This window comes from Drosophila obscura, unplaced genomic scaffold (genome assembly GCF_018151105.1).
Source record: "Drosophila obscura isolate BZ-5 IFL unplaced genomic scaffold, ASM1815110v1 contig_17, whole genome shotgun sequence".
Lineage (NCBI taxonomy): Eukaryota > Metazoa > Arthropoda > Insecta > Diptera > Drosophilidae > Drosophila > Drosophila obscura.
In genome coordinates, this window is record NW_024542757.1 from 251450 (window position 1) to 274407 (window position 22958).

Here is a 22958-nt window from a genome sequence, read left to right on the forward strand (position 1 = left end):
CGACTGTTTACAGAATAAGGTTCAAACAAAAACGGCCAAAACATAAAACGTAAGTGTGTACCGGAAAGTGACATCAATGTTGCCTTGTCAAACAAGTTCCCGCTATGAGTATGGACTTTTGTATACCTTATTTCCTCTAATTGATGTTTAATTTGCTGTTCCAAGCTCCATTGAAACATTAATAATGATTTTATCCTAGATTGACATGTTTTTTTACCTATTAATGCACATGTTTGTGTTTTATATATACATTTATCCCGGTTCTGATACCTATTATTGGAACCCGTGAGCTGCAAAACTTTGTTAATATCTTTAAAACAGATCCTGAGTAGTTTCTGCATTAATTGGAGCCTGAAATTACAAACAATATCTAAAGTCCATAATATCCATTTTCCCAAGGTATGAAGATTGTTGCTCATTTCGTGCCAAAGTTGCACAACAATGCTGCTAATTCATTTCCCCATGTTGCTGAAATTTTTCCCATACAAATCAAATGTATCTTACGGGAACGCGTATGGAATGAAGATTCATTGTTGCGTCATTCCATACGCGTTCCCGTTAAGAACATGTGGCCCACACCACGAAAATGAGGGGAAAGCCACCACGAAAGCGCTCTCTTCACCTCTAAAAAGAGAGAGAAATTTTTGAAAAACCACCACGATTTGAGAACCGAAAAATGTCAGTATTATTTGTTCGCCAAATAATATACCGTAAATATACTGACTGACACGATGATATTCCTCGATTTTAATATTCGCTTTAATATTACTAGCTAGTTAGCCCTCTCAGCCGTAAACAAATAATTTTATCCAATAGATAAATCAATTTTCTACAAGATTGGCCATTTTTCAGAACTCCTTTTTACTCGATTGTTTACATAATAAGGTTCAAACAAAAACGGCCAAAACATAAAACGTAAATGTTGACTAAATGTGACGTCAGTGTTGCTGGTCAACCAAGTTTCTTCTATGCGTATGGACTTTTGTATACCTTATTTCCATGAATTGATGTTAAATTTGTTGTTCCAAGCTCAATTGAAACATTAATAATATTTGATCCTAGATTGACATGTTTTTTACCTATTAATGCATACGTTTTGTGTGTTTATAAATAAATTTATTACGGTTCTGATACCTATTATTGGTACACGTAAGCTGCAAAATTTCGTTAATATCTTTAAAACAGAGACTGAGTAGTTTCTGCATTAATTGAAGCCTGAAATTACAAACATTAAATCGAAAATTGTTTTTATTGCTCATTGACAATAGCCGACTGATATGAAACGAAAAATTATAATTGCTCGCTGACAAAAGCTGACTGATATGAAACGATGACAAAAGCTGACTGATATGAAACTAAAAAAATTTAATTACTCGCTGACCTGTCAAAATAGGGATATGGATATGTAAATGTGCAATTTCAAATAAATCAAACAATTAATTTTTTTTATTTTTATATATTGTATTTATTTGGTTTAAGAGCATTCACGATTTATTGAGTTATTTAGACATATTTGACTACATATACGCTAAAAGTACGGGATTGAGGGACGCAACAAGCTTAATTGCTAATTTTGCCATTCTTCAAAAAGTTCTCGTCGTCTACGATCGTATAGCGGTTGCTGCGATATGTATCCAGTTCAAAAATGTATTTCTTGCCGCAGTCCTTCATCAATTTGAGAATAACAGGCTTGATATTATCTATGCCCGCCATACGAGCCAGCTCGTTGTAGTAGTCAAACTGAAAATAAAAGTAAATCAACTCAGTGACGCAGGAAGAAGGATAAACCAACCCACCTGTCGCTCGCCCATTTGATGGGCCTTCTTGCGATTGTAGAAGCCACACTCCCACCGCTGGCCAATCTCCTTCTCCAGCTCGGCGATCATCTGCTCCCGCGCCGGCAGCTCCCGCTGGCCCGTGAAGAACTTGAGCGTGAAACGCACTTGCATGTCGAATATGTGCGTGGGTATGACATTAAATGGCAGCCCGATGAAGGCCATCGTCGGATTGTTGATGTTGATGCAGTGCTTCCAAAGGGGCTGCACAAAGTTGTCTATCACCTGGATGCCCACGTCCGTGCTGAGGCAGGGGAATGTGTACTTGTAGCCGGTGCAGAACATCACATGGTCGAAGGACTCGCTGCTGCCGTCCTTGAAGATGGCCCCAGTTTTTGTGAATCGCTCCACATCCGTTTTCTGCGTCACATTCCCCATGAATGCTGTGTTGGGGGCAGTGGCCAAGTGGTGGCTCAAGTAAACATGCTTGGCTTCCATGCGGACCTGATTGGTGATGTCCATGCCACTGGGACCGGCGCCAATGATGAGAACCCTTTCATCTGCAACGATACATGGAAAGAATCAAATTTATGTGGTTGATCTATGTATGTATCAGTCTTGCGGTTAGCCAAAGTGCCTGCTATCAGTCGCTTCCACTAAGGAAACACGTGCATCGGGCTGCTACCCACGCCACTGCCACTGCCACTGCCGAGAAACCCAAAACACTCATTATGTCACGCACTTGACGACGGCGATGGATGGCTATTGTGGCGATTGTGTTGGCAATTTCGTCAACAACAGTACGGGCCGAGCCGAGCATTATCTCCAGTCGAGAGTGCGCCCCGTATTATTTATGGGAATGAAAGACAAAAGTGGAACTACTCCGGCCAGACTAGACCATTTGCGTAGCGCAAACAAAGTTATCTGCGTCTCCGAATTGGCCTCCCATTGAGTGTGTTGCTACATTGTTGGCGATAATCTAACTGGCCAGGCTGCTCTTACCCTTAAACTTGTCCGCCCTGCGGTACAGGTGACTGTGCATCAGCTTGCCCTCGTACAGTTCCGCCCCCTCGACCTCGGGCATATCTGGCTCCGTGTAGTGACCGTTGCAGACATACACAAAGTCGTAGTAGACCGGGTCGCAAGTGTTGGTGCTGTGGTCCCAGACATAGACCTGCGCGTAAACAGGAAAGTCCCCCAAATAGTATCAATAAAGTTGCATTATTGGAAAACAAGTCTGATTGCTATACAAATGAGAACACAAATGAGAATATGCATGTGACGTCGGTACCAACCTCCCAATCATCCAAACGAGGACGCACTCTTATCACTTCGTGCTGGAGCTTGATGTGGGGGCCCAGCTTAAAGTGTTCCGCATACGAGCGAAGAAAGGTCAAAACCTGATGGGATGTTATGAAGGAGTCCTCGATATCGTTGTCGTACGCATAGTCTGGGTACCCCATCACTTCCTTGGGCAGGTTTGTCCTAAAAAGCCACTTGACTTAGCATTCTGTCTGAAAGTCGCAAGTATTATCAACCTACCTCAATCCCTGGTACATGCTGCTGTGAACCTCATCGTACACATTGTTTGGCATTTCCTCGGAGAATATCCAGGTGCCGCCAATCTCTGTGCCCCGCTCGTAGGCCACCGCCTCCAATCCCGACTCCAAAGAGTTCTTCAAGGCGCACAGACCCGCGGTGCCGGCTGCAATTTGATTGAAGATCGAGATTGAAAGCGATTCCGGTCGCCACAGTTGGCTCTGCTCTTACCTCCAATTACACAAACGCGACGTTTTTGATCGCCCACCGGGTTTTTGATCATTTTGACAAGCAGTGTGGTTCTCCCTATAAGGTTGCAACTGCCGGAACGCACGTCTGCCTCTGTGTTTAACCAGAGACTAACTGAGGGGCTCGAGTATAGTATAGAGCTGGAAAGGCGATATGGCTATGCCCTACACACTGTTGCTCGATTTTGTGGGTGCTTTGGCTTGAAACTGATAAGGCAAAACTATTGGAGTACTCTCCCCAACTACAGGGGATTGCGCAAGGCGCCAACAACCCCCATCGCTGTGAAAGTTATCAGTCGCTGTTGTTAATTTAATGACATAACAACGACGTCCACGTCCATCGGATCGTTGTTTCTGTAAGTTACTGGAATCGGCCGTCAGCGAATCGAAATTTATGCGTTTGGCGAACATCTCATCTGGCTGATGAAGCGAGATTAGTCACGATACTGGGCGAACAAACAACGCTTCTGCGTGGAAGACACTGATAAGACAATCGATTGAGAGATTTGGTGAAGATTCCCCGAGCCTACCCTACCTCCAGCTTGCCGCTGACTTTCACAGTCTCGGAGTCACTGTGTCAATTAAGTTTATCAGCCCATTTGTGAGCTTTTAATTATCAGTTATCAGTGGCTCATATGACCAAGATCGATCCATATATTACTATGTATGTATGCATGATGTAAATCTGATTGTGAGAGTTTTGAGTGCAGCCCAAGTCCGGTTGTTTCATCAGAATCGATCGGGAAGTAATTAATTTGATTCAATTACGTATGAACACAATGTTGGGCATTACAATGTAAGCTGGCCGCAGCGAAGCCCATGGAAGTTGATTTGCTTGGGTCGTGCTATTGGCGATGATTTGGTGTGAGGAAGCCAAGTAATTGTTATTTGTAGCTCTGATAATAGATTAGATTGGGGGTCGAAACTCGATTGGGGGTGGTGGAAACTAATGAACTCCCAGCATAGGCATGGCAGGCATTGACAGCTGATTTGTTAGTAATTCAGATTATGCTTTGGTGGTGGTCTACTGTTTTGGAGTGCTTACAATCGGAACTTTGTATGGTCCGAGTTCGATCACGTTTTGAGATAATCACTATGCAAAGCGTTTTCCAGTACAGTTGCACTTGAAACCTGGAAATAAGGGAAGGTAATTACCATACTTGCTGCATTGCTAAGTGTTTTTTCATTTAATTTGGCGCCAAGACAAGATGCCCTAAAACTGGCGCCAAAGTGTGTCAAATTTTTCTGGGAATGGCAAAAGTGATATCGGTAGCCGCGAACATTTGAAAGTTTCGGCGAAATTTCACAATCTGCCGTGTTTACAGTACAGTTTTCATTATTAACACTTAATACGCATTATGTTTATCATGCCAAGCTCTATACTTTCAGTTTTATTGATATTTATTTAGAATAGGGATTGAAGTTCCGTTGAATATATCGCACAAAAACATCGATTAGCTACCATTTGAAATATTGCAATAATATATTCTATATATCGATATATGTAGTCGCGATCGTTTTTCCATTTTCTAAACATTTTCGTTGATTCTCGGTTAAAAGTTCAAATTAATGTGAGACAAGAAGCAAAGAGAAAAGAAAACAAAAGCAGAAAGAAACACGCGCACGCATTGGAGCAACAGCAGAGCAAACAAAGTCAAACCAAAGACAGCTGAAAATCGATGGGGATCGAAATCGAACCCCACCAACAACAAGTTTTTTAGTTGTTTTCCCTCTGCGTGTCTCATTCGTGTTTGCTGCTCTCCGCTTTGGGCTCCACTTTATTGCCGACTTTTATTTTGTTTCGTCGTTTTATCAGAGCTCTCGATCCCGACCACCTCCAAAAAAGTGCAAAACGAGAGCTGAGCTTGGGGGCTGCATGCAAGGCGACTCGACAGACGTCTACTCGTAGAATCTACAATTTCAAAATTACACAACTTACATGAAGGAGAAGCAGCGACAAAAGGAGAGGCATAAACTGGCACTGCAGCAGCAGCAGCAGTAGCAACAGCAGCGGAAGCAGAAGCAGCATCAACTGCAACAATAGCCCGAAGTCTAGTCGCTCCAAGTGTCGCATTGTCGAGAGGCAGCCAAGCATCGCCCGCATGCACTAGATGCCATCGACCATGGCCCCCACGACCAGTCCGAGCTCAGCCGCCCCGAAGCTGGCCAAGTTCAAGTCCTCCTCGCTGGACCATGAGATCTACACGGCGAATCGACGCGGCACCATTGCCACGGCGGCCAGTGACTGGAAGGCTCTTCGCAGCAGCCCCACCAACGGGAGATCTCTACATGCCGGGGCCGGGCACGGTCTCGGCCCCGGACTAGGCCTCTCCTCGATGACCCGGGCCGCCTCCACATCATCACTAGCCAGCAGCACACGCACCATGACCAACTTTCAGGAGTACAAAATGGAAATTATTAATCAGGTGAGCATAAAATGAAGAAAACAAAAAAAACTCAAACTAAGCCGCGCAAAAAGCTGTTCAAACAAATTGCCGTACTTCGTGGATGTCTGTTGGTTGATATTTGGAAATTAATTTACCAACAGTGAAGACAGCAGATCCGCAAACAATGGTTTTGTATTTGCATTGCCAAAATGTTTGCCAAATTAGCTAATTTCGGGGGGTTGCTGTCGAGCGCCCGCCCGCCCCATCCCTATCCCCCCCTCATTGTGGCGGACATGTATTAGAGGGGTCGACGCTGTCTTGGTTTAATTGATAACGCACTCGTAAATAGTTTTATCTCCGACTGATAAAATATGATCTAATGCAACCTCCGTGATGGTGGTGGATATTTCTTTATTTGCCTTTGGTTTGGATGCTGATAATTTGTTGGGGAATATTTGCTGCGGATGTTTGCCTAGAACGCTGGCGCCTCCTCAAGAAATTGCAGTTGATGGATAGCCCTGGGCAGTTCCTAGATCTAGTTACAGGGTTGCGTAGTCGACAGCACAAAGGGGACCCACAAATGCCCGCAGGGCAGGGTATTGTACACATTTTGGGATCTTAATAGCCCAGATGTGATGCTCACACAATGAAAGCATTAAACAAGTATTCCAAAAATAAACACCCGAAAGCCCACAGCAATGGGAATTCATCGAACCCAATTGAAGTCATCCGAAATTTTATGTTATTTAGTGCTTGGGTTTGGCCGGGCGGTGATGGTTAGACGCACAGGTGAAGCGCCCATCAAAAGATCGCGTAAACAAGTTGGATGGATTTATTTGTCGGGTAGGTGAGTGGGTGATTAAACCGTTGGTAGGCTGGCAGGCTGACCCGTTGAGGAGTGCCTTGCCTTGCGCTCTCAATGGACTGGACTTGTCAAGCGCCACAAGGTCAGGCACTCTGAATTTGTGCGATCTCTTTGGCTGGCCATGTCACAAGTCAAGTTGGCGCCAAAGAAATCAATTCATAAGCCGTTGGCGTGACAAATGGTAATTGTGCGACAGAAATTGAACGAGAAACCCGCCGAGCCGAGCCGCCGACAATAGCGATCACCGTGACATTGTGCATTACTAAATTGATCGGAATTTAAGAGCACATGCTTAGGGCACAGCCTCTACCGACTACACATTGCAGGGAGAGTACTATAGTACTATGGGTGAGGGTGCGAGTGGGGGCTCTTAATTACTGAAAATATTTTAGATTGTATCCGTAGCTGTAAGAGATTATACCACCAGCTCGCTCGTAGATTGTTTCCATTTAGCCGGCCTCTGCCTCTGCGGCACGGCACGGCACGGCACTCTCTTCCCACTGCACGTGCTGATCGTTTCTTTTTTTCTCTCTCTTTTGTTTAAAACATTTATCATTGTTTATTATCACCTCTGTACTGCTCTTGTATTCAGCCGCAAATTGGCTGCAGTTGACTGACTCTGGAAGAGGTGTGAATGAAATTGAACAGGTGTCCGTCGGCCAAGGGGCATGGGGCATTGAGAGGCGAAAGCGAGAAGGAACCATCTCTTTTGAGCAAATATTTCGCTGTAAATTGTAGAAATGTGGAAGTAATTGGCGGCGCCGATAGAATTGCTTCAACAAGATGGGGCTGTTAGCCGGAAATTTTACCGCATCCAATTGATCGTATGCCCCGAGGATGGGGCAATGATCAAAGCCAGAGAATTGATTTGATTTTGATTGATCTTTTGGCATTTGTTCTTAAATGTTTCAGGGCAAGTGCCTCTGTGGGCAGTATATCAGAGCGCGGCTACGGCGGGCTGGAGTTCTCAATCGGAAGGTGATACAAAGACTGCGAAACATACTGGAGCCCTCTTCCCATGTGGTCTACGAAGTGTTTCCGGCCCTCAATAGCGTGAGTATTGGCCGGCCCATGCCATGCATTCGTTTTCTCCGCGTAAATCAACTAATTATTAATTTATCTACAGATGGGCGAGGAACTGGAGCGCATGCACCCGCGTGTCTATACAAACATATCCAGGCAGCTGTCGAGAGCTCCGTTTGGCGAGCTGGAGGACGGTGATATGGCGCCTATGCTGCTTAATTTGGTGGCCAAGGATCTCTTCCGGTCGAGCATTACCTGGGGCAAGATCATCTCAATATTTTCGGTCTGTGGCGGCTTTGCCATCGACTGTGTGCGCCAGGGCCACTACGACTACTTGCAATGCCTGGTGGATGGCCTGGCCGAGATCATTGAGGACGATCTGGTGTACTGGCTGATAGACAATGGCGGTTGGCTCGGACTGCAGCAGCACATACGTCCTCGCGTCGGTGAATTTACATTTCTGGGCTGGCTGACACTGTTTGTGACCATTTCGGCTGGAGCCTATATGGTATCGAATGTATGCAAACGCATTGGCTGTCAATTGTATTCGTTGTTGTTTTAGTTTCGGGACGATTCGTTTTAGACATTATCATACTCGTAATCGTAACATTTAGTCATTGAGACTTTCCAATCATTCCTGCTTCTATGGCATACAGAGTCGTATAATAGGTTGTAAGCAATTTTGTTTTATGTATAATATTCATATTAATAATTGTTATATTGTTTTCTTCTTTTTGTACATAGTGCCAGGCGCAATAAAGCGCATTTTAAAGGTGATATTTTTATTTGTTTTATAGTTTTGTGGAATGGAACCGCCAATTTCAAATTTCTGTTTTGTTGTTCGCGGTTGAATGGTTAATTATTGAAAAATAAAGACTGGGGCATGTGCAGAGTGTATGCTGAAAGAGCTTTACTATTAGATAAATTAAAAAATTCTGTAGAAATATGAGTTTTATTGGATTCAGTTATACAAATTTAATGAAGCCTGATACATGGTAACTACATAGCTACATGTAAAATGTAAGAAGTAAGATACTGATTTATGTCCGCTTCGCAACACTTCAGATGTCGTGCTCAAGAGTTCCGATATATCGTAGAGGTGCAGAATCGATGATATCGATGTTTTCGGTATATAATATAGTATATTTAATTTTTTCGGTATATTTTTGAGGGTCAGGTCAAATGATATTTTTTTGATATATCAAATATCAAATGCAGCTTTCAATAGGATTTGGATAGAGGTTTGAAAACTAACCAATCTTGTACAAAATTTATTGATGAATTTCACAAAATTATTTTCTTAGCGCTGAAAGGGCTAACTACCTAGTGATATTAAACCGAATATCAAAATCTAGGAATATCAACGCATTTGGTCGTTTCAGTCAGTACATTTACGGTATTTTTTTTTTATAATGACAAGGTATATTTTGGTATATTTGTGAGGGTCAAGCGGTATATTTTAGCGGTAAATTTAGCGGCCTGTGTTTTCCAAACAAAATATTAAAATTTTGATTTATAACAAGTAAGAAAACTTGTAGTTATGGACGACAGTGTAATAGTGCTTGACGACACGCAGCCCAGCGTGGAAATCATAGAAGACGGTGTGGAAGATGGCGAGTTGGACGATTCGGAACTTCTGCCTATGGACACAAGCAGCACCACCGAACAATTACAGACAAGCGATGACAATCCCTTCCAGGAGCCCACCCAAAGCGAGGGAGATGGTTTGGTGTTCGAAGTAAAGTTCCACAACAAAGTGCACTTTGCCAGTCTTCAGCAAAAAATGTTGGATGTCTTGGGCGCAGCATTTGCGGGCCCGCGTCACCTAGATTTCAGGACAGACGCAACGGAGCTAGTCATAGGCGCATACGACGCAGGCGAAGTGCAGCCGCAATCACCGTTGTCCCCGGACCTGGACACCTCAGACCTTTTTATGATTGACACGGCGCCGGCCCCCAAGCTGCTGGTCTCGCAGGTACCTTCTTACAAGCGCGCCAATACGGATGTACTGGACGAGGAAACTGAAGCACGCAAGAAACTAAAGGCCGCGGCGGTAAACAAGTGCGTCCGGCCCAAGAATCAGTCGTCCTGCTTCAACTGCGGCGAAACAGGCCACGCCCTGCGAGATTGCCCACAGCCGCGGAACAATGTGAGGATTCAACGGGCACGCAAGAGGATCAGCCATCGTATGGAGCGATACCACGTGGACTTTGAGCAGCGGTTTGGACACCTTCGTCCAGGAAAAATCAGCACTAAGACCCGCCATGCAATGGGCTACAGTCGCAACCAGCTGCCTTTCATGTTTTATCGCCTCCGCGTATTGGGATATCCACCCGCTTGGCTTGAGGAGGCCAAGACGCAGAGCTCAGGGATTGCGATATTCAATGCAGATGTGAGTACTTCTTATGCCAGCAAAATATACTCAATATTAATATGCTCTTTTCCTAGGGCACAGAGGTGACGAAATCTGATGACGAGGAAGGCGTGTCGAATACCTTCAAATACGACCTTAACAAAATTGTGGAATTCCCGGGATTCAATGCGGAACCCCATGCTAAATATTTCGATGTAAATATACTCAAGTTAATTTAAATCAAATGTGATTTCTAACCAGCGACTACTCTTAAAGGACTTTAGACATCACAATGTGCCGCCCTTCCAAAAGAGCCAGCTTAAGGACAACTTTATCAGATCCCTGGGGGAGAAAATAAGCAAAGGCTACAAACGCAAAAAGCTCTTGGACCTACCAGCCCCGCATGACGAGAGTCCGACTACGACCGAGCAGACCAACTTCGTTGAGTATGACATGGATGTGGAGGAAGAAGCAGAGGAAACAGGCCATCCTCCACTACCAGCCTCGGAACCAACTAGCAAATGTCTACCTCCTCCACCACCACCACCGCCACCAAAGGAACGGGAAGCACGCTCTCCATCCCCATCGATAGAAGACTTGAAGGAGCAGCAGGAGAAACTTCTGCTGCAACTGGAGGGCAATATCTCGTTGGACACAAGCAGTTTAACAGCTGACGAATCCATATCTCAGGCAACATTGACGCAAACCCAGTCGGCGCCCGCAACGCCCAGTGGGACAAGAAGCTTGCCCTCACGTCCCTTCAAGGCCTCCTTCGAGGGGACGCCTATCATAAAGTTCTCCAAGTTCGATCAGCTGCCAGTCGACAGTAACTTCAGGGCGGGCGTGTGCGATGTCATCAACTTTGAGAATCTGCCCGATTCAACGGGCAAGTACGAGCAAATGAAGGACCTGCTGAAGAACGTGCGGGAGAAGATGGTGAAACTGCAGAACGAAGATTAATGCATGATCCCACCCATGATCCACATATGTACCCATTCGACATACATATTTAAAAGCCCTTAGCAGTTAAGTTTTTAACAATTTAGTTTGCCAATACACGAGTCAGCGTCCAACTTGTAATTTGATTATAGGATTTGTGTATGTATTTCTGTGTGTTTTTCTTTGTGTCTGTGTGCGCGCGTCTGCGGTGTTTCACTTGTACAGAATATGTGTGTGGTGTGTTGTGCTGTTTAATTGATCTAATCTTTGTCTGATCCCATGAACTAGGCTAAATCGAACTGATGTTACGTGTTTGCTTGTATCTCCTTCTCTCGTATATGATGTTTGATACCTGTCCTTGAATCTTGTGTTTTGTGTCCTTTGTCTAACTGCTCGTAATGATAAAACCAAAAAATGCAAATTGTTTTGGCGTTCAGCAGCTTCCCGGCACCTAGTTGATTGCCGGTGGCGGTGGCTGGGGTGGAGGAGGTGCTCCATCCTGGTTGTTGTCGCGACGAGTGTTCTTGGTGTTGCTCCTCAGACCAAGACGGCCCCAGGTACCCGGATTCACAACGTACATGAACATGGCCAGTATCATGAAGACCATAGCAACGAAGAAGCCATTGCCATCATCACTCCCCGATCCAGTCGGCTGCAAGCGTCCGCTAACTGCGATTGAGAACAATGCGAGGGTCAGAAGCCGCTGCTGGAATTACTATGACGCAGCTACTCACCGTCGATGCACTCGGTGTCTGTGCAAGAGTTCTGGTTTTGACGAATCTACCACAAAGGATCATATCAAAATGGGAGCCCGGTGCGGGATTAAATCAACTTACAAAGTTTATGAGACGCTGCATGGCGAATTCGTGCGACCAAACGCACTCGCAGCCATCGAAATCGTCGGACATGGTGAATGGATTGGTACTGGCTTGTTGCGGAAACTACGCGTAGAACTTAAGCTGGAGTTGCACTGAAAAGATCCAGAGAAAGAATGGAAATGGTGCGTGTCAACTGCAGTGTTTGTAGAGTTATTGACCAGGCCGACTGACGTGTCTTTTCAATAGCGCACACAGATGACAATAGCTCGAATACAGAAATACAGAGAATTGTTTAAAACAGAACGTACTCAGCTGCGACTAATTTATTTGCCAGAACGTAATCGAGTGGCTATGGACGACGAACGTAACGTTACTCTTCTCGCGACTGTGATTGCGATTGTGTATGGTTGGGTTCTACAAGAATTTACAAATGTGGGCGTACACACACACACATGTATTTATATTCCGATAAAGTATTCGTATGTTTGCGAATAAAACCAGAGACGATCCTGACATTTTCATAAAATTTCGATTGAGTCAAACTTTCAGCATGCTTCACAGTCTTGAATAGAATTTTAGTGACAGAGAATTCAAATCAGCCCAATGCTGAAATCATATATGATATGTATGGTCCAGGAACAGCTCTATGATTTGATATCAAGTTACCGTATTTAATGTACAAGTGAAATAGAAAATAATTAGGAACATATTAATGCTAAATAAGATAGTGTGGAAAGTTTTAGCCAGATGGGTTTACAAGAATTTAGAAGACGGTTATTATATATGTTAACTCAGGTGGTTTGTATAGTAAAGTCAACTTTCCATGCTAGCAGACTACACCATCCCTTATAGCTGTTCCACTTTTGAAATAATTTATGTCGAAGAGATGCAAGGCCTTGAAGCTCTTTCGAAGGGTATACAAAATTCTCCACTGCTAATATTCGTTTTAATGCACACACACATAAGTACTTTTACTGTATGTATGCGTGCAATGGAATCAAAGCTTTAAAGTAAAATATAATCGCATACGAAGCGTGAACAACTTTTAATTATCGCAAGAACACAACAAGCGCTTATCAGTTATTATTATTTCCCACTTCTCCATTCCGAAGCTAAGGCTAACATTAGGATTTTCAAAAAAGTAAACACAACTTTCCCATTAAATGCAGTTGTGTTGTTGTATTGTATCAGTGGGATACATGCAGCGCCGTAAACAAATGTCAGCGCACCTGTTTGATGATTTTCCATCGATTTCACTTTGTTTTTGAATGTGAAACAAACATAATTAAGTTTATGTAATGCAATGAATGTTTTTACCTGCACCCGGGGACTGGACTGGACTCTATTTACACTTTATTTATTTTCTAAAATGGAATGGGATGGATTGCACATATGGAAGTGTTGGTCAACGTCCGATAGTAGTAGCAAGTGGAAGTAGTGTCACTAACCATACTGTATATACCGTAAAATCAACTTTGTCAAATAATTTACATATATTTTTCAGAAAATTGTTTTTACGATCCATATATTTACATTTATAGATGTATATATATATATATATATTGGTATATATGCATATTTTGATTTTTTACATAAAATCTAAATCTAATGTACCTAAATTTTGAATATAGAATGAATAAACGGATATTATTTGATTTTATTTCACAATCGAATTCATATTAGAATAATTCCATGTATTAAGGGTGCGCAAATTCGACAAGTAATTTGAAATACAAGCAAATTCTAAACCGGATGTATGGCCGTCTTAAGGGCAGAGTGAGCGGTGCAGGCGCCCACAGGGCTTTAATTATTTAATTATATGGCGTTCTGCTGTGAACACGGTTAATTAGTTTGGATTTTTGTTCACATGAGCAGAATTGCTTCAACAGGATATTGTCGAATCATGTGGTTATTTAAAAACTCCTATAAAAGGGATAGACCCCAGTTGAAGTCTCATCAAAATGTTCTCGTTGCTGGTTGTTTTAGTTGTTTTTTCGATTGTTGTTGTCAGTTACCCGAGTCCCACAGCAGAGCTACTTGCACTCAATCGTGCCCTCGGCATGGAACTAAACGTTTTTATTAACTTTGAGGAATACGGGGAATCAGAGACTCTGCAGGCATTACATACGCCACGGATACAACTTGAGATAAAGTCCAATGCATCCGTCTATCGACTGACTGGAGACATTACCGAGAGATCTCTTGTCGTGGTCTATCTGGGGCAGTCTCTACTGGATTCTTCGGTGGCTGAGCTCCTGCCGCAACTACTGGATGAACTTCATCAGCTTCAAATCGCGTTCGTGTGCCGAGAGGACCCCACCTCATGGCAGCAGGACCTCTTCACCTACTGCTATCAGAAAGGCTTTCTCCACGTCATCCTGATTCACCAGAACTCGTTCTACACCTATCAGCCATATCCCTCGATCCAAGCTATTAAACTATCCAATCTCTCAGAATATCTGACAAGGGAGCGGGCGACACCAAATTTTCGCGGCTTTCCTATACGCACAATTAGCACAATGGCACCGCGCGACTTTAAGTATATCGACAACAATAATCAACTAGTGCGGACAGGGTACCTGTTCAACGCACTCAAGGAGTTCACGGTACGTTACAATGCCACTCTTGTTGACGTGCCGCTACCAGATGCGGATGTTATTGGCCAATACAAGGCCGTTTTTGACATGCTGCTTTCAAAGAAGATCGACATCGTGAGCTATCCGAAGGACCTACAATGGCCTGTGCAGTCCACGGTTCCGCTTGCGATTATGAACGAATACTTTGTGGTGCCACATGCCCCACCCATCGCCAAATATCTGTACCTTGCTAAGCCCTTCGGTTGGACCCTCTGGCTGATCCTGGTGGCCACAGTGTTTTATGCTACGATCATGCTCTTCGTCGTCCGTTCGGCACGGGAACGCCCCCAAATTGGAGTCTGCTTTCTGCGCAGCCTGAGTCATTTCCTCTACATCGCAAACGAAGAGACGCCGATCTCTGCGTGGCAGGACTTGCTGATCTATTTAATACTAACGCTATGTGGATTCATTTTGACCAACGTCTACCTGGCGATGCTCTCGAGCATGCTAACTTCCGGACTGTACGAACCCCAGTACAACACACTGGAAAGCCTAGCGAAGGCGCCCTATCCAGCTCTTCACGATGATTTCTACTTAAATACATTTGCGACGAAATCATTTCTGCCCGAGACTGTCCTAAGGAACAGTATTTCCATGAATCTCTCCATGCTGGATAAGTTGCGCAATGGCCTTGATAGCCGCTACATGTATTGTCTCTATGAGGATCGTATGGAGCTGCTCCTACGGCAACAGTACCTACTGAAGACCCCTCGATTTAAGGTTATAAGGCAGAGCATTGGCATTGCCCTAGAATCATATTTGGTGTCGAATAGTTTGCCTTATCTGAGAATGTTCAACGAATACACGAAGAGAATCGTGGAGCATGGCATCCTGCCCAAGATGAAGTCGGACACCTGGAGACATATGATTGAGGCTCGAATTTTCACTCTAATGCGGGACGAGGAGTCCTCGGCCAAGGCCTATGACATGGAGTTTTATTTCATTGCCTTTTTCCAGTGGGCGGGTGGCTTGGCATTCTCAATGCTGGTCCTTGTATTGGAGTTGGTCAAGCAGCGCTATGACAATAGGTCCTAATTGGTATTATGCTTGCAATTAAACAATTGTCATTAGTTTTGGCCTGACATCATTTGCCCTGAATGCCCTGAATCACCACGAATGTGCGAGTATTGTCTTATTTAATTACACACTTCAAACTTTGTTTTTACACGCTTACAAGTAGTTATATGCCATCTAAATATTAATCTTGGGCAGTTCTGGACATCTGGATGTACAATTGTATGTAACGAAACCAAAAGCAAACCGGCGGCGTTTGTGTGTATTGTTCAGTATAAATCTAATAACAACAACGACTAATATCGACTGCGACTCAGGCCAAGGCGGGGAACTTTTTCAAAAGGCTTGCAAATCGGAGATACATCCTCTCCACCGCGGGATTCCTCAAGCCGGTTTATATTCCTGTTAGACAGCGGCGTGCTGGTCGATGCAAACATCGGGGCAAAGCGGGGCTTAACCGGAGTGACATTGTCCTGGACCTGGCATTCACCAGCGGTGCTGACCCGCTTGCGTCGACTGCTAAGCGACAACAGATTCCGGCGAGCAATCACGGACGTCTTTGTGATGGGGTCGAGGGGCGAACGCTCTGCCAGTTGCGACAGAGAGTCGGGCATACCCAGCGATTTGATTGGCGATCCCAATGCACTGTGACACGACGTTGTTTTGGAGAGCTGTCTTCCATGCTGCTCTCTTTGCTGTGGAGACGATGAGAGTTGGCAGTCTGCGTCTTGACGTCGACGCTTGCTTGAGGGGATTCCGTCGGAAGTCTCCCGTCGTTGCTTGGGTGTCCCAGATTTCGAATCGTTCGCGTGAGTCTCCTCTGCTTTCTGTGATAGTCTGGGAAAGACATTGAGATCAAGAAAGTCCAGCGGCTGGAGTTCGTCCGATGGGAAACCCTTGAAATCATCATCGGAACGATAATCTGACATTTCCGACTGGCATTCAGGGTCACAACTTAAAGAAAGAACAGGCCCAATTAATGCACTCACTACCTCCGGGGCATCGCTTGTGGGAAATGTGTTATACCTCTTCAGATTTGGCTGATTTGTTGTTTCCGCTTCGACATCGGCTATTAATTTGGCTCCTCTCTTTTTCATTTCATCAGAAATCTCGATTGGTTTGTTTGAGGCTGTTCGGAAGCCGACAAATTCTGAAACATCCATTTCCTGCTCCTCATTCATGTTCATTTCTTCGTGATCTTGATGACTGCTTGAAGGTTTTGGGTTGCTTACTTCTCCTGATTTCATTCTCATCTCCTCCGAAACTTGGAATTTGTTTGAGGCTGTTCGGAACGGGACAACTTCTGGAATGTCCATGGGTGGCCATTGACTTAAAGTAATCCCTTGAAGGAACTGAGTATCACTTGTTTCGCTCATTTGGTCTGCTGCCTGGACATCGGCCAGAAGCTTGGCTGCCTTCTTTTCGCTATCCTCAGACACCTTAATCGGTTTGTTTGAGGCTGTTCGGAATCCAATAGTTTCTGGAATATCTATTGGATTCAATTCATTGAAGTCTGTAGCCTCAAAATCAGCCAGTAGCTTGGCTCCTTTCTTTTTCATCTCCTCCGAAACCTCGATTGGTTTGTTTGAGGCTGTTCGGAAGCCGACAAATTCTGAAACATCCATTTCCTGTCCCTCATTCATGTTAATTTCTTCGTGATTTTGACGACTGCTTGATGGTTTTGGTTTGCTTACATCTGCTTTTAATCTCATCTCCTCCGAATCTCGGATACATTTCTTTGATGTTGTTCGGAACGGGACATCTTCTTGAACGTCCATGGGTTGCCATTGGCTTAAAGTAATGCCTTGAAGGAACTGAGTATCACTTGTTTCGCTCATTTGGTCTGCAGCCTGGACATCTGCCATAAGCTTGGCTGCCTTCTTTTCGTTATCCTCAGACACCTTAATCGGTTTGTTTGAGGCTGTTCGGAATCCAACAAATTCTCCAATATCCTTTCGGTTCCATTCATCACCTTCGACATCAGCCAACAACTTGGCCGCCTTCATTTGCATCTCCTCCGACACCTCGATCGGTTTGTTTGAGGCCGTACGGAATGTAATAGGCTCACAGTCTGGAATTCCCTTAAGGAACTCCACTTCAATTTTCGCCGTCTCCTCTAATTTGACAGTCGTATTGTCCATTTCTTGAGCCGACGCTTCCGTTTTGCAATTTGATGTATCGGGAATATCCATTTTGGTTTGCCACTCACTGATTGGGATGTCTTCCAATAAAAGGTGACTGCTTGGTTCGGTGGTTTCCAACCGCTTTGTTGGATTTTCATCAGATGTATCCGTTTGTGCAGGTTCATCATCACTCAATGGAATCTTTTCGGTGTTATAATCCACAAGAAACGAATCACCTTTGGACCATTCCTCACATACTTTGGCATCTGTAAGGAAACTCTTTGATCAAATCGCTCGTAAATGGAGAGAGATGTTTATTTACCCAATTCCGAAGCGTCGTTTGCTGGGGATGATCTTCGAAAACTCCCACTCTCGGCAAAAAGAGTGTTTGTTTCGTTTCCTTGAAGTGAAATTGGTGTAAGAGAACTAGTGTTATGATTGTATCCTTACCTTGGTGTTGTTTTGTATCACAGACATCAGAGGCTTCGTAAGTGTAGCCCAGCTTCAGAAGGTCCTCTTCCAGATTTTCAAATTCCACAGATGTGCACTCAACAGGTGAATCCGGATCCATATTGTTTCGCTGTAATGATGCATCCTCTTGTTTGATGGCTAAATCAATGCTCGTATTGGCGGCTATCGCTTTGTGGATGCCAACAGACTCGGTGGCTTTGTTTGGGTTCGGACTGGTATTACTCAGAGAAAAATATTCGCTTAAATTTAGAAGATTTTCACAAATCTTCTGTGAGCTATTGCCATCTAATTCACACAATGCCGTCGGTGCCGGCACTCGGGTAACAACTGTGTGATCCTCCTGTACCGAGAGCCCGGATGAGCAGCTCAATCGATCGTCTTCATCTTCGTCGTCAGCAACTGTCGGCTCTTTCTGGGTTGGTGGCTTTCGGCTGTAGGTGTTTATTCTTTTCTTTCGAAATCGGAACCACGGAGGTGAGTCGCAGATCGGTATATCCTTCTCCTCCTCGTATGTGGGTGATGAACAGAAATCTCGTAGTATAAGCTCGGAAATGTGTACTGGGGCTTCCTCCTTCTCCACCGTGGTGCTGTAATCAGCTTGACTTAGCAGCAGATCGTGCATGGATATGAACTCGCTGCTCGGCCCTACCGATCGATTCTTATGTGGTATTTGAAGAGCCAGTAAGCTGTCCTGGCGATCTGCCCTGTAGATGTTAGCTACTTCTGCGGCTATACTTGTATTTCCTGGGGGAAGATGATCGCTGGCTGTGTTGTTGCCATTGTCCAGCCTACGCTTATCTCTTCTACGTAGGCGCTGGGAGTGCACTGATGAATTGGAATCGCTTGCCGATGGGCTCGCTACTATGTGTTCCAGGTCCATAATATAAACTTAAAATAATAATAAACGAAACCAAAACAAGTTTTAGTGCTATTTTGCCGCTGTGCAATCGATAGTTTATGAGAATTAAGCGCAACGCGATTGTGAGATGCAAAGAGAGATGCAACAACGTTGACGGTGACAGTGAGAAGGTATATTTTGGTATATTTTTGAGGGTCAGACGGGTATATTTTATCGAAAAATCCGCGGTCACACTACCATGCACGCAAGGAGCGACAAGTTTTTGCATAAAAAATACAACAAAAATTAAATAGAGGCCGACGCTAGAATATCCTTTTATATTGCTATTGCTGAAACATAGATTAAGTCGCATCCATTCGTTTGCAGCGTGTGCGTAAGTTAAGTCCAAGCCCACAGCGACAGCCAAAAGTGAAAGCCCAGAAAAAGTACATAAAGAGAGAGAGAGAGAGAACGGTGAAAAAGAGTCTGGGCGAGAGAAAAACGATTTTTTCAGAGAATTTATCGTCGTATTGCAGTGGAACGGGGCAACGTGTGAGCTAAGAACCTGGTGGATTTTCAGGCTGCAATTGATATTTTTGTATTTAATTAAAATCGAAAATAAATTCAAAGCAGAAAACGCAGCCGAGGGCCGAGTGCGAACACAGAGATACGCAAACGAGTACCAATCAGAAAACGAGCAGCAGCACCGAAAACAAACACGGCACAGGCAAGAGGTAGGGGCAAGCGCAAGAACAAGAACAAGAGCAAAGTCAACACAATACCACAGCGCGCTGCCGAAGACCGTCAAAATTCTCAGCCACAGCCACCACACACCACCTTACAGCACCTGCACCTTATTAGCTGCCACCACGCTCCACAAACAGCCAGCCATCATGTTCGTCAACTCGATGACGTTCCGTGGCAACCCGGCAAACTATCACCAGCAGCAGCCGGCGCTGAGCCATCATACGCTGGCCGCTGCACATCACCAGCAGCAGTTGCACCATCACGCTGCTGCCGGTCACCTGGGCCATGTAGGCGGTGGACACGCGGCTAGCAATCATCTGGCCGCTGCCGCCGTTCTCGGCCGGCACGGGCATAGTTCGGTGACCAGCGGGCACACCACCAGCTCGTCGCACTCCGCCGGAGCGTTGGCCAGCGGCAGCACTGGGAGCAGTACCAGCTCACCGGACAGCGGTAAGATCTACATCAAGAATTTGGAGCGGTCGATCGACAACAAGGCGGTGTACGACACCTTTTCCGTGTTCGGTAACATTCTCAACTGCAATGTGGCCAAGGACGAGGATGGCAACTCACGCGGCTACGGCTTTGTGCACTTCGACTCGGAGGAAGCCGCCCGCGCCGCCATCGAGAAGGTCAATGGAATGCTGTGCAATAATCAGAAAGTTCATGTGGTCAAGTTCATTCCTCGGCGGGACCGTGAACAGGAGAAGGCGACCCACTTCAAGAATCTGTACGTGAAGAATCTCAGCGAGGAGTTCACCGAGCAGCACTTGCGCGAGATGTTCGAGCCCTATGGGCGCATCACCAGTCACAAGGTTCGTTATGTCTTGATTGTCTACTTACAACCAACCTTACATTTCCCGTCCGTCCGTCCGGCCAGCCAGCCTGTCCGCATGGCGTGGGTGATGTCCGTGTGGGTGGATTGGCATTTGCCAAGGGGGAGTGCGGCAGCGAGAGCGAACTGCAGATGGGAAAACCATGTGGCACAGTTTCCCACTATCCGCTCTTAAATTCGCTCTTACCCTTTTTCGTGCGCATGCCCACTGCTCGCGGGTCGCGGGAATACGTTGACAGGGGAGGGCCGGGCCGGCCGGACAGCCCCAAGAAAGTTGCGTCTGAATGCATTCGTCTGAATAGGCGCGAGCGGGAGCCCCTATTGAAATCTTGATTTGTTTACTATCGATTTCGAATAGATGATAACAGAATATTTTCCATTGTAATTTTTGTAGCTGATGCTCGACGAGGAGGGACGCTCCCGCCGGTTCGGATTTGTGGCTTTTGAGAACCCACAATCGGCGCTGGCCGCCGTCATTGGACTCCATGGCAAACAGCTGGGGGACAACAAGTTCTTGTACGTGGCCCGAGCCCTCAGCAAGGCCGAGCGGCAGCAGGAGATCAATCGCAAGCTGGAGGAGCGTAAGCGTCAGAAGGCCGGTCAAATATTCTACTATTAGATCCTGAATTTTTGGCAGCACGGCAGCAGATTTTACAGCAGGAGTTTACTTGGAACCCACATACATACAATATACACACACATATATACCAGCATATATAGATATTTACGAGAAATTTAATTGGGCAGCGAAACAGCGTACATTCAGGCAGCAAGCAAGGCAGCAAATGAGTGGAAAGGAAAGGATCCGGCACATTGACATTTAGACGTAGGCAAAAGTTTTGCAACACAGTTGAAATTTATAGAGACACACGATCAGAAACAAAAGCTAACCCAGGAACTCGTGCTCGAACTCTAACTATCATTCAAAGAAGCAGATTTCTAGGCATTGGACTACCCAACAGTTTCTTAACATTCACTAGCGTTTTTTTGGAATTAGATGTTTGTCTTTACTGTTGAACTTAGTGAGCAGAAGAGAAGCTTCTGAGAGTCAGCTTCTAGCCTAAATAATAACACTGCGTACACAACAATTTCTTGAATGTATTTAAATACACCACATCCCATACACCATACACCATACACACCCCACACCCTAAGCCCTTAACCCCAAAACACACGGCCCCCACCCCCGCTCTGGCATAATTAAGTAGAAGAGATTAAAGCGATGGCATCTAGAGCTACGCCCAGAGAAGATCCCGGGCATAATTTGAATATTAACACATACACATAAATATATATTAAAGAAAGAAAAAAAAAAAACAAAAAACTAATAAGAAAATGCAAAAAAAAAAGATATATATATAATTGATGTAACCCCCTATTAACAATTGATGCACTCACTCAACGTATATACATTTAGACATATATATACAAATAATGTAAAACCCATTACACGCTGCAGTTAAAAGGCGTTTATAATACTCACACCCACTCTACTCTAATGCTAATCCTTTGACAAAGAGATCAAGTGCAACCTACACGTAATTTAAATGTTAAATGCAAAAACGAAATGAAAAGAATAGAAAGAATGAAGGAATAGAACAGAACAGAACCGATAATAATAATGTACACGGGAAAATATGCATCGCATCCATCTCTTGTGGAGAGTTCATGAGTATTAAAATTTTAGCAATTACAAGACAGTGTTGTAACTAAGTGTAAATTGTTTCCAGTAGTAAAAAGCAAAAAGAAAAACCCAAGAAAAAAACAAAAACTTATATGAAAACACACAGAACAGGCAGACAAGAAAAGAAACTAAATCGAATTGAATATAACCAATACCAGGGGTGTACACAATGCAATATTTAAACTTTTTTAGAATATTATTATAATGGATACAAGGCACGAAATGAGACACTAATAAGGAAATAGTTTGATCAAAGGCGTGTATACAAATTAACCCGAAAAGAAAGCAAATACATAAATAATTTAAGATTATTGAGCTTAATTTTTAAACAAGTTTCCAAGAACAGAAAACGAAAGAAAAGAAAAGAGAAAAAACTAAAAGAGAAAAACTATTAAAACCAAAACCAAGCAAAACTCACACGAAATTTGTAAAATTAAAATTTTGCGCATAGAAATACACGTACGTACACACACAATGTATAGTTAAAACAGTACCCGAAATGGACAAGCAAATGAAAAGTGAAAAACGTGAAAAAATTACATGAAAATAGTTATAAATGAAGGCAAATATTTAGGATGGAATGGCATATAGTTATTGTAACCCTCATTTAACCATATTTATTTCTCATTTCATTTCTGTTCAATGATAAGTTACATATACAAGCGT

General features: G+C 44.2%; 7 protein-coding genes across 11 annotated transcripts; 4 read left to right on the forward strand and 3 right to left on the reverse strand.

Annotated features, from left to right (window-relative positions):
• Window positions 1-1457: 1457 nt before the first annotated feature.
• On the reverse strand, window positions 1458-3690 carry LOC111079046 (senecionine N-oxygenase). Its single transcript, XM_022374043.2, has 6 exons — window positions 3546-3690; window positions 3318-3480; window positions 3071-3260; window positions 2778-2949; window positions 1797-2335; window positions 1458-1740 (listed from the first exon to the last, which is right to left on the reverse strand). Exons 1-6 carry the CDS (start codon window positions 3595-3597, stop codon window positions 1561-1563), a joined length of 1296 nt encoding a protein of 431 aa, XP_022229735.2. The 5' UTR covers window positions 3598-3690; the 3' UTR covers window positions 1458-1560.
• A 1384-nt stretch (window positions 3691-5074) lies between these two features.
• LOC111079047 (bcl-2-related ovarian killer protein homolog B) lies at window positions 5075-8614 on the forward strand. Its single transcript, XM_022374044.2, has 3 exons — window positions 5075-5988; window positions 7727-7867; window positions 7941-8614. Exons 1-3 carry the CDS (start codon window positions 5674-5676, stop codon window positions 8397-8399), a joined length of 915 nt encoding a protein of 304 aa, XP_022229736.1. The 5' UTR covers window positions 5075-5673; the 3' UTR covers window positions 8400-8614.
• Window positions 8615-9262: 648 nt separating this feature from the next.
• Window positions 9263-12449, forward strand: LOC111079058 (zinc finger CCHC domain-containing protein 8 homolog). The gene is made up of 3 exons (XM_022374060.2): window positions 9263-10229; window positions 10286-10405; window positions 10467-12449. The coding sequence occupies exons 1-3, from the start codon at window positions 9378-9380 to the stop codon at window positions 11148-11150; spliced, it is 1656 nt and encodes a 551-aa protein (XP_022229752.2). The 5' UTR covers window positions 9263-9377; the 3' UTR covers window positions 11151-12449.
• LOC111079059 (small integral membrane protein 14) lies at window positions 11217-13360 on the reverse strand. Of its 3 annotated transcripts, none has more exons than XM_022374063.2 (4): window positions 13265-13360; window positions 11966-12099; window positions 11864-11909; window positions 11217-11798 (listed from the first exon to the last, which is right to left on the reverse strand). In XM_022374063.2, the coding sequence occupies exons 2-4, from the start codon at window positions 12035-12037 to the stop codon at window positions 11581-11583; spliced, it is 336 nt and encodes a 111-aa protein (XP_022229755.1). In that variant the 5' UTR covers window positions 12038-12099; window positions 13265-13360; the 3' UTR covers window positions 11217-11580. The 3 variants fall into 3 exon arrangements, with proteins under 3 accessions (XP_022229755.1, XP_022229754.1, XP_022229753.1); XM_022374062.2 differs by lacking the exon at window positions 13265-13360 and adding an exon at window positions 12256-12437; XM_022374061.2 differs by lacking the exon at window positions 13265-13360 and having other exon boundaries at window positions 11966-12171.
• Window positions 13361-13860: 500 nt separating this feature from the next.
• LOC111079063 lies at window positions 13861-15898 on the forward strand. The gene has a single exon (XM_022374068.2). The coding sequence runs from the start codon at window positions 13909-13911 to the stop codon at window positions 15616-15618; it is 1710 nt and encodes a 569-aa protein (XP_022229760.2). The 5' UTR covers window positions 13861-13908; the 3' UTR covers window positions 15619-15898.
• On the reverse strand, window positions 15677-19144 carry LOC111079062 (breast cancer type 2 susceptibility protein homolog). 3 transcript variants are annotated; one of them, XM_041592039.1, is made up of 4 exons: window positions 18171-19144; window positions 18043-18120; window positions 17490-17986; window positions 15677-17027 (listed from the first exon to the last, which is right to left on the reverse strand). In XM_041592039.1, the coding sequence occupies exons 1-4, from the start codon at window positions 19069-19071 to the stop codon at window positions 15894-15896; spliced, it is 2610 nt and encodes an 869-aa protein (XP_041447973.1). In that variant the 5' UTR covers window positions 19072-19144; the 3' UTR covers window positions 15677-15893. The 3 variants fall into 3 exon arrangements, with proteins under 3 accessions (XP_041447973.1, XP_022229759.2, XP_022229758.2); XM_022374067.2 differs by having other exon boundaries at window positions 15679-16551; window positions 16624-17986; XM_022374066.2 differs by having other exon boundaries at window positions 15680-17986.
• Window positions 19145-19271: 127 nt separating this feature from the next.
• Window positions 19272-22659, forward strand: LOC111079056 (polyadenylate-binding protein). The gene is made up of 2 exons (XM_022374058.2): window positions 19272-20588; window positions 21003-22659. The coding sequence occupies exons 1-2, from the start codon at window positions 19923-19925 to the stop codon at window positions 21225-21227; spliced, it is 891 nt and encodes a 296-aa protein (XP_022229750.1). The 5' UTR covers window positions 19272-19922; the 3' UTR covers window positions 21228-22659.
• The last annotated feature ends 299 nt before the right edge of the window (window positions 22660-22958 follow it).